At 35.6% G+C, this 15503-nt stretch overlaps 1 protein-coding gene across 1 annotated transcript in view; it reads left to right on the forward strand.

The window, feature by feature from the left end:
- gabbr2 (gamma-aminobutyric acid (GABA) B receptor, 2) overlaps positions 1-15503 on the forward strand; it is a 341200-nt gene that overhangs the window by 173736 nt on the left and 151961 nt on the right. The window contains exon 3 of the mRNA XM_088601719.1: positions 15051-15221. Within this exon, the coding sequence (XP_088457845.1) occupies positions 15051-15221 (171 nt within the window). The remainder of the gene's footprint in view (positions 1-15050; positions 15222-15503) is intronic.

Genomic DNA, 15503 nt, shown 5'->3' on the forward strand with positions numbered 1-15503 from the left:
TTTATGTTATAGCCCCTGTAATTCTTCTCACATGACAGATGGCCGCTCTGAGCGCTGAACAAAATACAAGCAATTTCGTTATGATCACGTTGACTGGGGGTACCATTCTAACCGCACGTGCTCAATTACTCAATTAAAAAATCTACCTCTATTATTTTATTTTTTACATAATCCTGTATTAGCAGAAGAGCAACACTGCTGTACCTACTGTAGGAGGAGAAACAGTAACAACAGGAAGTGTTATAACTGGGGAGGGAGAGTGTACTGTGAATTAACAACTAAAACTACACAACCGAGGAAAGGCAGTCACTAAGAGCGACAGTACATTAATAGTTAAGTTTGTATGCAGAACACAAAGGTGTCGTTCTTTGTTTATGGAATCCTCCATCAATCACAATCCTGTGATTTGTAAAACATTTGCTACATATAGTTTCATCTTAAAGTTTAAAAGCTCGGTTTTAAACCAGTCTTTATTTAAGGTTTACATCTGCACTTGTGGAGGGCATGAGATACCCACATTCCATACTGCATATATAGTATCTGGAACCAGAATATTGCTATGCACTCCTGCTGAATGGATACCCTTAATAAGGGGTAAGGGCTTCTAATGAAAAGTTGATTATATGCATGCATATATATTTAAACCTGTTATTTCTATGCTTTATCCTGAGGCTGAAATAGTAATTATTTCAGGCAGGTGCAGGTATAGAATTTGTAGTCAATGTAATAATGTCCACAATGCTCTGAGCTATGCAGAAGTGAGAGAAAGGTGCTACAAAATCAATTCTGATTTTCCAGAGAACAGTCGGGAAAAGAACCTACCAGCTTTGTAAATGTGAGGCTTTCTGCTGCTGATAATGCTTTTACAGTAAATGGAGTTGAAAATGAAAGTTCGGGAGGGATGACGACAGCCAAGTTCAATCAGCCCTGGCATTGTTTACGCACATAAACTATTAATACTGCACGCAATCCCCTTCTGTCCCTTGCATATGTCTATTGCATCCCTCCACCACCACATCCCCACCTCTGTAGCTGCCCCTTGGTCACTCCTCACTCTGCATGGGGGTCCTAACCTCCTCATCCAATTTGCAAGAAAATGGCCCTCAGCAGGACACATTAAATCAAATATACTGTGCATAAAGTGCTCGATAAACCTTATTGTTCCCCCAGCAACTTAATTTTACGGTGTTTTTATTCCTAGTGAATTGTACAGTATACAGGGTATGTGTAACTGCTTTTAGGCTGTAGCCAAAGTGTTTCCCACCACCGATATCAAAGGCTCCTGGATACCATCAGTTACTTGATCATGTGATTTTTGTATTCTTTTGTCATAGAGATAGAATGAAAAGAGAGATTTAAAAATGAGCAGAATGATTTGGTTTATTTGCGAGGTTGGTTGAAATTCAAAATGAGGAGACTGACTTTGTTAGCTGGCTGTACCTTGTACTGAATTCGTATGGCTTAACCTGCTTTTTTCTATTAGTCAATCGGTACATGTCAATTTTATTTTGAACTGTAAGATTTCTCATTTTGTCCTAAATAACTCAAAAGCATGACACCTACATTATACTTCTGCCTCCCATATTGTATTGATAGCGTGTTAATGAGTTGTATAATGTCCTTAGTATCTGTTTACTGGTCAGAGAAACAGAGAGCACATTTGTCTTTGTGGCAATTATTAGCATAATTAGAAATTACACACTTCATATGTATATGATAGTGTTTTTATCCTGGGATTCCTGTGATATTTGAAATGATGGGGACACACCTAATATTGCAAAAGATACAAGACCTAAATAATAATAATAATAACATCACTTTATTAACCCTTTACAATTTCTTGCATTAGGAATTATCTTTTCATATACCCCAGCTTGCTCTCCATGAGACACACAGATAGGGAGAGAGCCTGGGGTCAGAGCAGTCAGGGTTAAGGCTCAGGGGCCCAACAGAGTAGGATTCATCTGCCAGCTGCAGGATTTGAACCAGGAACCTTCCAGCCACAGGCACAGATCCCTAGCCGCAGAGCCACTGCTCCGCCCCATATAAATCCTTATATCATTCCACATTCCACAAGAGATACAGTTTATTGTCTCTAAATACTGTATCTCTAAATACTGTATCACACCTCATCATCTTTATTATAATCATTCAATTTTGAGGATATCAAAAAGAAACTGACTTCATCCATAATCTGTTAATCTTATCTATTTTTTTTTTATTTTTCGTCTGTCATGCTCAAATGTGGAATGTCAAGTTGTTGTTGTATGACTGGGTATTGCTCAGCTTATTTTCTCACATGCTGAGACAATTTCGAATTGGCATTGCTGAATCCTTTCCTCTTAGCATTTACAGTAGGTTTCCTGATTCATCCCTGCATAAACATTTAGAAGAAACTAAACATTCCTTAAGTATTTTGTGTTAAAATAGTTTTAAACTGTTTCTTTTCATTCTCTAGGTAATCTTTGGTCACATTTTTGTTAATCGTATGGTTTCATGCAACAATATTGTATGTATTTTTCAGAAGCCCGTCACATTTGCAAATCATATTACTGTGTTTTCTGTGTAATGTGTTTTCTGTTTAGAATAAACATTATTGCTGTTACTATATATTCTCATTCAGTTGTATATTTAGAAATTATTGACTCTTGTGTGGTAAATAGATGAATGCATTATTACATTTTTGTCATTCAGTATTTGTTTCCATTGCTCAATATGGTATTTTCCCTGCCTTTCCATACTCTTATCAATGCCACACTATTTTAATGAGTACCTGCAGTTTTTCCTCTTATAAGAACAATTTTCTTGCTCTCCAGCAGAGCATGCTGAGATATCAAACTGTGTGCCAAATGCCTCTCTTGAATATTGAATGAACTTGTCTCCTGTTTAAATCACTGGGTAGCACTGTAAGGCATTGTTAACAATAATATCTGATAAGGTTTGCAAGGAAGGCCCTGTTCAATGAGTTCCGAAGGAATATTAACTGACTTAATTAGTGCAGCGTTTTTTTCTCTCCTGTCTTTAGTTGGATATCCTGTAAAATTATATACTAGTTCTTTGTAATGTTGTAAAATTAAGAATACTATATACTCTATGTGCGTTTATGAGGTCTGTGCATCCCACACTTAAAACTCCCATTTCTTTCTGAACATTAAATTATTAACTTTATTAAAAACCTTGAAAAGAGAGTTTTAATAGATCTGATATTATACAGTATGTTAATATGCAGAATACAGCATGCATTCCATTTTCTCGAAACTGTCCTTCTTTATTTCTTACATTCTAGAGTACACCAACTCTTGTAAAAATGACTCTGTAATAAAAATGAAATTTGGTATCATTTTCAAAGATAGCCAAGACAATTCTGGACCATTTTCCTGTATGATATAAATCTTAAACAATAGTCTGTACTGATAAGCCAGTGGTGCATAATGCCATTTGTGGAATGTTGCTTCCATCTCTGTTCTTAATGACCTAATTGAGATAATCACTTGCATAATCAGGAAACAAAGAACACATACAAATGTCATTCTTGGTTATTGAGCAATAAAGTAGGCAAACATTATAAATGCTCAATTAAAAAAAATGTTAAGATTTAGAATCATTACATAGAAAAACAAAAGGTTATTTAGAAAACAGTACTTGTACATATTTGGAATGAGCTTTACTATTTGAAAATTATACCTTTCATGCTTTAGTCCTATTATTTGCATCATTTTTAATGTAAACTTTATTAAAGCAGTATTATGAAAAATTAAAGTACAGTTTAAATGTAGATATTAAATTCGAATTATTTGCTTACTTTTAATAAAAAAACACAGTTGATGCGGCAGAAAACTACTGATTTTTAAAACGGTTAACTTTGAACTGTTTCAATAACATACAACCACATTCAGTTAGAAAGACACATGCCAGTTGAGAAAATACAGACACACCTCAATAAAGGTAAAATGTGCACTGCACGTTTTGTAGCTGTCTTTGCTGATGATGTCATACACAGCATTATTATTAAGGTTAATAACTGTAAATAATCACAATTGAACAAAAGAGCTTTGAGATGCTTGGACATAAGTTAATAAATCCTGATACAGTCGAATTTTCAGGGATTCCTGAATAACAGAGAAGGTTGCAAAGAGAACTCCTTCAACATTACCACATTACCACTCTCTCTCTTTCTAGTTAGCATGTGACTCACTCTCAGGCTGTTGTATGGAATGGATTTAAAAATAATCCGCTTGGGTGCACATGTTTCAGAGGCCGCTGCCATCATTAGCTGAGCAGAACCTTCTCAATATCCTAAAGATCTGCAATGCAAAAGGTGCGCTTCTTAGATGTACTCGATTGACTCATCTTTGCATGACTAATCAAATACAGCTGTATGTTATTGAGACCAGTGAAAAAAGGCAGGGAGCAGCTGTTTCAAGATTGACCTACTGTAGCACACTCTGAAATTCCTTGTCTGGTCTCAGTAGTCTCTCTCTCAGGACTGATGTACTTTGAATGACTAGTACATTGTACAGAACCTTTAGTCGTATTTTTTTTCTTTGTAGATTGTGAATGTTCTTGGCAACACATAATTTATCACAATATCTGGCATTCTTGCAAAGGAGACAACCTGTTTTTCTCTGGTCAGATAAAAACAGATATGAATATGAGTGGCCGAAAGGTTAGGAAAATGCGTGTTTGAATTCTAGCAGCATCTTGCAACATGTATATATCTTAACACAAGCAGAACTTGGAACCTCAGAAGCTGTAAACAGAGTCTCAGAATTTTCAAGCATTTTAGGGTACTAGATTCTCAATGTTAAAGGCTTTTCTACTTTATTCAGATATCAGAACATCAATTGGACTGTCTATAGAAACTGAGATTGTTAACTGGCTTGGGCTTGGGTGGTGCTGCAGACTTGATGACCATTAAAATAAAACAATACCTTTGCCCCCCAAATAGAGAGTAACATCCATCCATTTTCTTTCCACTTTATCCGTTTTCAGGTTCTCGGTGGAGACGGAGCAAATCTCAGCAAGTGACAGGCACATGGCAGGGTACACCCTGGACGGGACATCAGTCCATCACAGGACAGTCACACAGACACAAACACACTCACACCAGGGCCAATTGTTCCCAGATGCCAACCTACCTGTATGTCTATGGACTATGGAAGGAAACTGGAGCACCCGAAGAAAACCAGCCAAAGTGGTTGTAATCAGACCATTGAATGAGCATCATCAGGGTGAGGATGTTTGATTGCAATGTCCCGGGTGGTACCTGCTGCACCTCCCAGGCGATTGAATGACCAAGTAGGTACCACCCAGCAGGTATCATTCCACGTGCAGTAGGTATCACCCTCCCCCTTTCAGTGGTCTAGTCATAAACAGATCAAGTGCAGAAATTCACACAAACCCAGGGAGAACACACAAATTTCATGCAGGTACAGTAGCACCCAGGTAGCAGGTGGTAGGATCCCGACCACAAACTGTCCTCCTCCCTGTGCTCTGGCAAGAGGTACTGCACTATTAAAGCAAAAACCACTAGACCCAAGAGCAGCTTCTATCCCACTGCAGTATGCATCTTCAACAGCTAACTGCAGTGCCTCAGACTCAATTCACATCTGCACTATGCACTTCTTGCATGGTCTGCCATGTGCTTTTTCTTCTCACTACTACAGTATGTATTTATTGTCCCACAATATATTTATTGCTCCTGTTCTTATTATTGTGTTTGTAATGTACTGTCTACATTGTGTGGTGTTGTTTGTTGTACTGTGTATGTCTTGAGAGATCAGTGCCATTAAGAATTCCAATGCACAGTACGTTTACATACTGTATGGCAATAAACTACTTTACTCTCTCTGCTCTACTCTCAGTGTCCAGCATTGAACCCAGGGCTCCAGCACTGTGAGACAGCAATGTTAGCTACTGTGGCACTGTGCTGCCCAAGGATAACATAAGACAAAATAAGTTCTGCTATGTATACAAACTGTACACATTTTTAAGATGCTTATACACTTTCAGTATGAATTTCCATGTATTTTTTAGTTAAATGACTACACAAGCTGAATTATAAACTAAATAAAGTAACAATAAATTAAATAAAGGTACTTATATATTTGTCACCTTTTCCTTCTTGAAGAATTCAAAAGAAAATAGTAAAGCACATTACAGGCCACAGTTGGTTTTGTTAAAAAGAAACAGGTCATTACTGTTGTCAATAGTTCATTGAGAGATGACTTAATCACTCTGATTGGATGTCAGAGTCTAATGAAAATGAAAAATTGTCTATTGACTCCTTCCTCCATGATCAGTGAACTTAAGAGTAAAAGGAGACTAGTTCCATCTATTTCTGCATTAGTGTGGCATTTATAGGATACCTAAAGACAACCTGGATAACAACTAATTCCTAACTTCAAACTGTTAAAGCTTCAGAGATACTGTATACATTATAAGGACAAACATATGAGATGTTTGGATATCAGTTCAAATTAATCACATTCAGAGCACAGGCATAGATATTTAAAAATATTTTTTTTTAATTAACTTTCAAAGATTCTAAAGTTTAGTTTTCAAACATACCTTTCCTGGCATTACATTACAAAAGGACTTTTGAGTTCTATTTTTATCATAATAAAACAAGTTAGACAACAAACAATTGGGCATGTCAGAGCTGTCTTTCTTACACAAACTTTCCTTGGTCTTGAAGCTAGCAAGACTAATGAAAAGCTAATAATGATGTGCGAAAGATGAGTGACACCTAAACAAGAGGCTACAGTCATGTCAAGAATTGTCTTGGGCCAATGTTACACTACAGTACCTCATAGCTGTGGAAGTCACTCATCTCTTTTCACAACAGGCTCAGTAACATTTATTATTATGCAAAATAAATTCCAGAGTGACATTATTACAAATGCAAACAGCATATTATAAAATTAAATTTCTAAAACAATGGGGTAGCCTAATTACCTAGTAATTAAAGGACACACTCCACAATGGCACATTAAGCAGTCAGGACACTGACCAATTTCTTTCCATTAATATTTTCTGCGTGATTAAAACTCATGCCAATGTCAAACTCCAGAACAAGTTAGTACTATTGAATAAACTTAAATAATTGTCCTGGTCAATATAAAATCACTTTGATGTCATAGCATTGAGACCAGTGAGTTTTCAAATCAGATGAGGTTAATTCATCCACCTACAGTGCATTGTTTGGTTGCTACCAGCGAATTGATCCAAATAACTCTTCGGTCCATTTCCTGAAAGCCACAAGCCTTTTTGTAAAGAAATGCCCCATGTTCTGTGATATGCACTTCCCTATAGTATTTAACATGTGTCCTATGGTTTGTGTTGCACTGTTGATTATTAAGGATTCCAAATGGTTAGATTTATTAAACTAAAAATGCATCTGATGATTTTGCGTACTTAAATCATGTTTCCTTACAATGCAAAAGGGGACCTGATTCACATATACTAAATAAACATAGTTACTATGTATAATATTCTATCCAGCCTGTTGTATAAAATTCCTGTTAACTGTTGACAAAACAGTTATTTAAATTCATAAGATGCTATCTTCTTAATATACTGTAATAATGGAAAAAGCATTAAAGACCACCTAATGCCAAAATCTTTCAATATACTGTATGATGAATTTTTCAGTCAGTACTTCTTTGCATATTAAATCAAATTTGAGTTGTAAACAAAAAACCGGAAACAAATACAGTTTCTTTTTATTGAAACAAATGTAATGTTTTTGGACTCATTAAAGATAAATGAAACAGGATGTTGAAGAATACTATAGCTCCAGTATATACTGTAATCAATATTTAAATTTGTTCCCACTTATAGATACTGTTTTTAGATTGGAACAAAGCTGCACAGTTTTCAGCAGAAGCTTTGCATAAATTATTAATTGGAAGGGATACTGTTTTTCAATCCATAAAACTATTAATTTAACCTTGCCTGTATCTTTCATTGGCTTAAAATTTCACAGCAGGAGTTTAACTGTGTTGTTATAAACACTCTGTGATGAACAGGAATAATTACACCTACTGTACATCACCAAGAAACATTAAAATTGGGGAAATCTAGCTCAGATAAGCTATTTTTAGATGCTCGCAATTGGTCAATTTTTGAAGGAGATTTTTCACCTGATTGCAATCATTTTGTTATAATAGAGATTTGTATATTCAGTAACTTGGGATTTCATGCATTCTTCATTTGGTCTTCTCCCTGTGCATATTTGACTGCCAGGTTACAGAAGTATCAAGTCATCTTTTAACTTGCCAGCATTATTTTTTTGAGCTTCTGACAGCCTGACTGGCTGCTATCTAGAAAGCCTTAAAAGGTTTATGGATAATTTCCACACCTAAATAAGATAAGGTATGCCACATGTACACAGAGGTTTTTGTTATTATCCAGAAAACCAAATACTGTGCAGTGTAAAAGTGAGTGCGTTTGCATGAACAGTATGAATACAGTATATACTGTAAAACTCCATCTTAGTGGTCTGCCTGGGTTCTTTATTTAGGCTCAAAGTAATATCTTAAATGTCAAGACAATGCCGTTCCATTGTCTTCTCAGAGGTGATTAGTTTCCAGATGTATTGTATGTGCATTTCTAGTTGGGTGTTAGGATTTAAATAGTTAGTGAAGAACAAAAAGTCAAGAAATCCTGAAAAATATCTGTCCGTGTTGCAGTATCAGGAAAAACAAATACAACTACAGTAAATACATGTTCATTGGGTAGCCATGCAAGTAAGAGCTCTTGCAGTTTCAGTGTTAAAAATGAAATTTTAAACACCATTCAAGTTAGCTTGTTTTTATAAAATATGTCACAAACGGGTTCAGCTGTTACAGTGGTGTTCTATGCCAAAAGTACAGGGAAAGAGAAGCAAAAGAAAATGTATACTTGATGCTTATGAATTATGATACTCAATTCCCTTTTACAGTTTTCTTTTATTGAGTTCAAAATATGAATATCCTCGATGGGATTCAAATACTGTAATTCAAACAGATAGTCTAAGTTGTATGAACGCAGTGAATTTTGTTTGACCAGCATCCTCATGCTCATCCTCATCCTCGTTATACAACATTGAGGTTTACTGCCAAGTGAACCAAACCACACACTATTTCATATCAACTGGCAAAACAACCTTTGACTTTTAGGTGAGTGTTCTACAACTCTGGAATCTGTATGTCAAGAGCACTGTGTGAAGTAATATAAGCAATTACCACACAGCCTGGAACCATATTTTGCTTAAAAAATAATGGCATTTATGAACAGTCTCTGGAAGGAACTTATATTATTACTTAAGAAGGGTTACAATGAAGAGGCCATTCTGCCCATTCAATCTGCTTGATAGTAAATTGCTGATTTTTTACTAGTTAATTGATCTGAGAAAATCATCAGCCATTTCTTGAGTGAATCTGAGGTACTGCATGACAGTGTAAAACATACATCCAGACAAACCATTATAGCCAACAACAACATGGCTGGGCGGCTTGTTGCACACTCCCACAACCCTTTGGGTAAAAAAGTACCTCCTGTTCTCAGTTCCAAATACACTTGGAATAGATTTGTGCCTCTTTCACTAATTCTAGACTCTGTGTATTAATACATCTTAAATAATCTCTTAAAGTCTCTTAAATAATACATCTCAGGGATGCTAAATCTCCATGGATCCCCAATCCTTCACTGGGGCTGTGTTCATTTAAATTGTCCACTGCATGTAATTGTTACTGTAATTGTGACAAAATTCAAAAAGGGTTTGAATTTGAATCATTTCTTTCCCCTACTTAAAAGTCTTGCGTTCTTGCAATATTATTAGATTACTAATTTACTTTAACTTAATGTACATATAATATAAAACGTAAGAAATAAGAAAATGACACAAAGGAGGGATGCTGGGTGATTCTAACACAGAGAAAGACTTGTAATCAGAGACACATGTCCAATACCATCAGACCAATAATAATTTCCATTTTAATTAACTCTGACACCAGGAAATGACTGAAGGATGGCGCCCACCTGGTTTCTTCTCAGCTGGAGGTCACAATTAAAACTGGCAAAGCTTCCTGTTGGAAACTCTTTGCCCACATCAGGGTGGAAATACTGTGAGAAACAGATTGATCGGATGAGGTGTGTTTCACCGCTGTTCTACCTGACAGTCTTCCATGTGGGAAGCACCTGACTGCCAATAAAGTTTCATAAAGTATTCATGGTGGCCTACTGCTAATGCCTTTTTCAGTAGCACAGAGGTTGATGATCTGCCAGCACAAATAAATATTTCACTGTCTGCTTATCTCTCTCTTAATTAATAAGCTATTAATATTTAGAACAGAATTTGTTCCTGTAAGCTATGAAGTCTGATGATATGTGTTTCAGTTCCAACCCTAGTCCTTGTAGTCACTCTTTTACGTGTGAAATTGCATTTTTGAAAGGATAGTGATGAACAATGACCTTGCTACAAGTGCAGCTGTTAACATTTCCTCGATAATAACAATACCACACACATCAGCTGGACAGAAAGGGCTGCACATCTGCTTGGAAACTTTTGCTGAAAAATCAATAAGATGAAGCAAAGATTTCGGAGCAGCTGCACTTATTCAGACTGTTTTTCAAGTCACGGAACAAAGCAGGTTGTAAGCCTCAGCACAAGGTGATTGCGTTGATTAAATCTACATCAACTGGGCTACCAATAATGTTACCCTCACATATACAAAAGATGTGATTTGTTTTCATACTTTTAGCAAGAGAATCACATGCTCTATACGGTATAAGGTGTATGCATTTATGTTTTCATTTTTAAGTGGATATCAGAGTTACCTTTGTTTTTCAGTGTATGAAATTATACATGCACATCATGTCCTTGTGCAAGCCATTTACAGAAACTAGGTAATGATCCGTGTATCCACGGGTAGCACAGAGTCATTCACAAGACCTTGTCTGATCTGAAGGACTGTGCACAAAGAGGATAAGGAACGTGCTCAGAATAACAACTTTCATTCAGTGGTGGAACTGAGATTTGAATGAGGAAAATACACCCAACAAGTGCATTTCTTTAACAACTGCACCACCTAGTATCTGGAGGATCTACTAGAAGTTATCCTCACTGTGTATCCAGAATCTCTTGCTGTTTTGCTGCACTGTATATCAAAAGCTGTGGTGGAGTGAAATGTGTCCTATTGAAACACAAGGATTTACACATACTGATCACAAACTAAATTCCCAGCCCAACTCCCACAAAGAATATACAGAATCCAATTTCTGTTCTCGTTTAGTATAAGCAGATTAAAACACCTGGTGCAAAGTTGTTGCACTTGATCTCAAAAGGAACTTGGGATTCTACTGTAGTAAGATAATGGCATGTATGCCATTAGTTAGAGAAGTGGATGATAAAAAATGGATGATACTAATCCTTTTAGTGTTCAATTCCCTTAGCTAATCAGAGAAACATCATGTTAATGTTCCTTTGATGAGTAATAGCAACAGGTTCTGTAACATTACATTCCACAGGGGTTTTGGTAAAGACAACCAAACTAAAATATGTGACCATAAAGAAATAACAAACTAAGCTGTTGAAAATATTTTTAAAATCCAGATGTTTCAGTATATGCAGTATATTATATATAAGCATACCTACAACTAAGGTAAAGAGTAGATGAGACAGTAGATAATGGCTAGCTTGGCAATATGAACCATGTTTTTCACAACCATGAAAGATTCTTGGCACCATTTTATAACTGAAAAAAATCCATTACCTAGAGCTGCTTTATCATAATGAGGGTCATGGGAAGCCAGAGTCTATCCCAGTACACACGGCAGGATACACTTGGAGAGCACACAACTACATCACAGGGGGCACACACACAAGAATAATTTAAAGACGCCAATTAACTTAGCCGGTGGGTCTTCGGAATATGGGAATGAAACCAGAATACCCAGAGAAATTCACGCAAAGAGAAAATGTTAAAACACCACACATCCTGTGTCCCAGGTCTCGAATCGGCCTGGAATCGAACCCAGAACTCAAGAATTGTGCGGATGCACTTCTGACTGTGCTGCCACCACCATTTTCTTGCAAAACAATTGTGTTTTGACAGAATGATTTTTAAAAGCACAAGCAATAACTTGTCTGTATTGCACATTGTGCGTTTCAGTTTAAGCACTTTTTTTAGAATAGGAAAAAGCTGCTGGTTTTGATTGTGTAGGATTACTGAGGCAGCCTCAGAACCAGTTGGATCATTCAATACATAAGATGACTACATATTCATATATTCCTTAACCACCCTGGTCTGATAAACATAATCCCTGTATGTTATTTGCCAGCCACTCCTTCATCCTTAAAAATGACTGTCAGTCTTGTTTATCATCCAGTTACAATCAGTATCTTAAAAATACTATGTAACCAAAAATCAGAATGCTATCCAACCAAAAACCGAAACATGCAGTAAAGTAGGCAGACATTTTTGTTGAAAATTAAGGGTATGGAAAATGAAGGTATTACAGTATACTTCAAGATCAGTTGCAGTATAAAAGCCCCTGATGGCAGGATTTATTAACAAAACAGTTATAAGGTAGGTTATGAATTATCTTAATTGCCTTGATCTTTATCCTGCAGAATTAAATGACATAGACCATGAATTATACCAGTAAATTAGTATATTTTGTCTAGAAATAATTTAATAATATAATAATAATTCCAACTGGTCATAAGAGGAGATTAAAGCTTAAGGAAGCTGGATTCAAACCATATGGTTTCTGCTCTGAACAGCAACTAAGTACAACTAACAGGATTTAAAAAGGAATAAATCTACATCCCCCAGCTTCTCCTTCTACTGTGCCAGCATTCTGCAGTGTTACAATTCTGCTGCACCACATCTTGTTCTCACTGTTGCTACTGTCTCTTTCAAATACAAAATGAATTACGCCAAACAGTCCTGCAAACAATTCTATAAAATATCACTATGTACAGTACAAGAAGACATTTGGTTTAAAGCATGGGAAGCTCTCCTCCTTCCTCCCAAAGAAAAAGAAGTGAAATGTTTCTAGGGTAAAATTAAGATGTGCTGATATTGAATGCACTGTTGATAGGGTGTGTCAGAACCATTAATTACTCTTTTTATAACCTTTCATTTAAATCTAATTTTCCTTTATAACATAAGATTTATGTTCGAAACACAAAGCAGTAGTATCCTGAAAAAATGTCAGCGTATTTACACACTGTTTCAGTGTTTCTTAGTTATTTGATTTAGATCTTTCCCTTTTACACAGTGGTATGGTTTTCCAAAAGAAGCAATGAACTGCAACAGTGATTCTTAATTGGAAGTTTTACTCACCTTCTGAAAGGACCAATGGAAACCACTCGGTAATGGAACATTGTATAGTGCACATGTAGTACAGTACACACTACTAGTTAATATTTAATAATAATTCTACTATACCCTGTGAAAAAGAGAACAATCTTTATCAGACATAATGAAAAATGTATTGTTGCATAATGAAAAATATGCAGTACTGCTGTTATTTATTTTGTGAATCAAATAAAATGTACAGTACTGAATTGACAAACCCAGTTTTTATATTTATCTGAACAGTTTATGTGTCATGTTTTGGGGAAAACAGAATGACAGGCCCATTAAAAAAATCCCAGGTTGATTTTACAGCTTCTGCCCCTCATAAAAAGGTGAACTAGTATTACTAGAGAAATCAGTAATTTCACTAATAAAAAGAATCTCTTAACCTCACTTGATACCTACCATTCAACATTCTAAACCTGCCAAAGAAACATGTCTTTTTTATATGTGTGGCACACTTGCATTAACTTACTATACATATATTAAATATTTATATATCTATACAAAACACAGAAGCTTTAGTGCAATGCTCTCTCAGTTAAAAAAGACCAGACAAGACCTTAATTTACAGTAGGTGAATACAGAACCTTTACAGTAGATACCTATTTTGATCTCTTGAACTCAAAGAAATGTGGAAATTCAAAGTTCAAAGAATGATGAATGCAATAGCTCTAGTTGTTCCTGGTAATCTTAAATAGATATTTTTTTTCTATCCATTCTTTTGTAGCTCCCGAATCTGAATTTTTAATGGTTACTTTGATTCAGTTTTCTTTGTAAATACACTACATACAGTAATTCAGGAATTTAATATTTTAGGTACACAGGTGCTCTTTTGTATAAATGAAGAATACGAATCACATGGACACACTTTAAAATTCCACCAATGCCCACATACAGTATGTTACAGATTTAAGAACTAATTGTAGTACTATTCCACATACATGATAAAATGTTTGTTTGTCATTCTTTGTAAAAGTGTAAAATGTGCAATTTAACACATAACAGTCATTTCAGGATGAACAATTGAATGTTAAAGTAATTATGGAAATCCTAAACTCTCCCCACAACCTTGATGCTTAAAATAAGATTCTAAATATATTTAATTGGATTCTGTTATATTATATTATCCAGGACATGATTTATTACTGCCTCTCTTTGTGAGCAGCATAAACTAATCTAGCCCATCAAAACTTCAAATATCTGAATCTTTATAAACTCTGTGTATATAGTAGTCCAGTGTAAGCAATGGTTAGTATTTTAGAACTACCTTCCTGTGCTCTTGCAGTATGCCTGTTGAAAGGATTTTTGTCTCAATGAATTGGAAGGCCATAACTGGCACTCAGCCTCGTTTGTAACATATAAAATTTCAAATGCAGTGCATAGAAAACTAAACTTTTTACAACTGCGTCTTTCTAAATTGAAAGTAATGATTAGTTTAAATGTGGCTTTCGTGGATAATGCTAGCAATGTATCATAACATAATGATCAAATCCTTGGTTTTTATGAACCTAGAGTAACAACACTTCTGAATTTCAAGTTGTGGGGAAAAAAATCGTGCTTCTTACATGTAAATCATATAATATTGTCAGAAATTCTGTTTGAAAGGGAATTTAATATGCGGCACTAACAAATGCAGAAACTGTCATAAGATGTTTAATGAATTCTCAATAAACAATGACTTATTTTTTTATCTTTCAGCTTTCCTTTGCGGCAACAACACCAGTTCTTGCTGACAAGAAAAAGTATCCCAACTTCTTTCGGACAGTCCCATCAGACAATGCAGTGAATCCAGCTGTGATTAAATTCCTCAACCATTTTAATTGGAGCAGAGTGGGTACCCTGACCCAGGATGTACAGAGGTTCTCTGAGGTAAGAGCAACTTCCATTTGTTGGTACAGCTGCTGGAGTATTCTAGATAGGTTTGATATTTAGTAATGGAAGTTTTGAAGTTTTGAAGGTTAGGAGGTGCTTTTTATCTATTTATGGACACGTTGTCTGTGTCATAGCACAGAATAGTCCGAAAGCTGTATTTAATTAACAATTTAAAGTTGATATGCTGATATGTGCCATTTCACTTTAACAATTTAAACATGATTTTGTAATTTTAAGAAACGTGTGCCCTACCATTTAAGAATTCATACAAAGGAAAGA

The sequence above is a fragment of the Lepisosteus platostomus genome, chromosome 12, assembly GCF_059453375.1.
Source record: "Lepisosteus platostomus isolate fLepPlt1 chromosome 12, fLepPlt1.hap1, whole genome shotgun sequence".
Taxonomy (NCBI): Eukaryota; Metazoa; Chordata; class Actinopteri; order Semionotiformes; family Lepisosteidae; genus Lepisosteus; species Lepisosteus platostomus.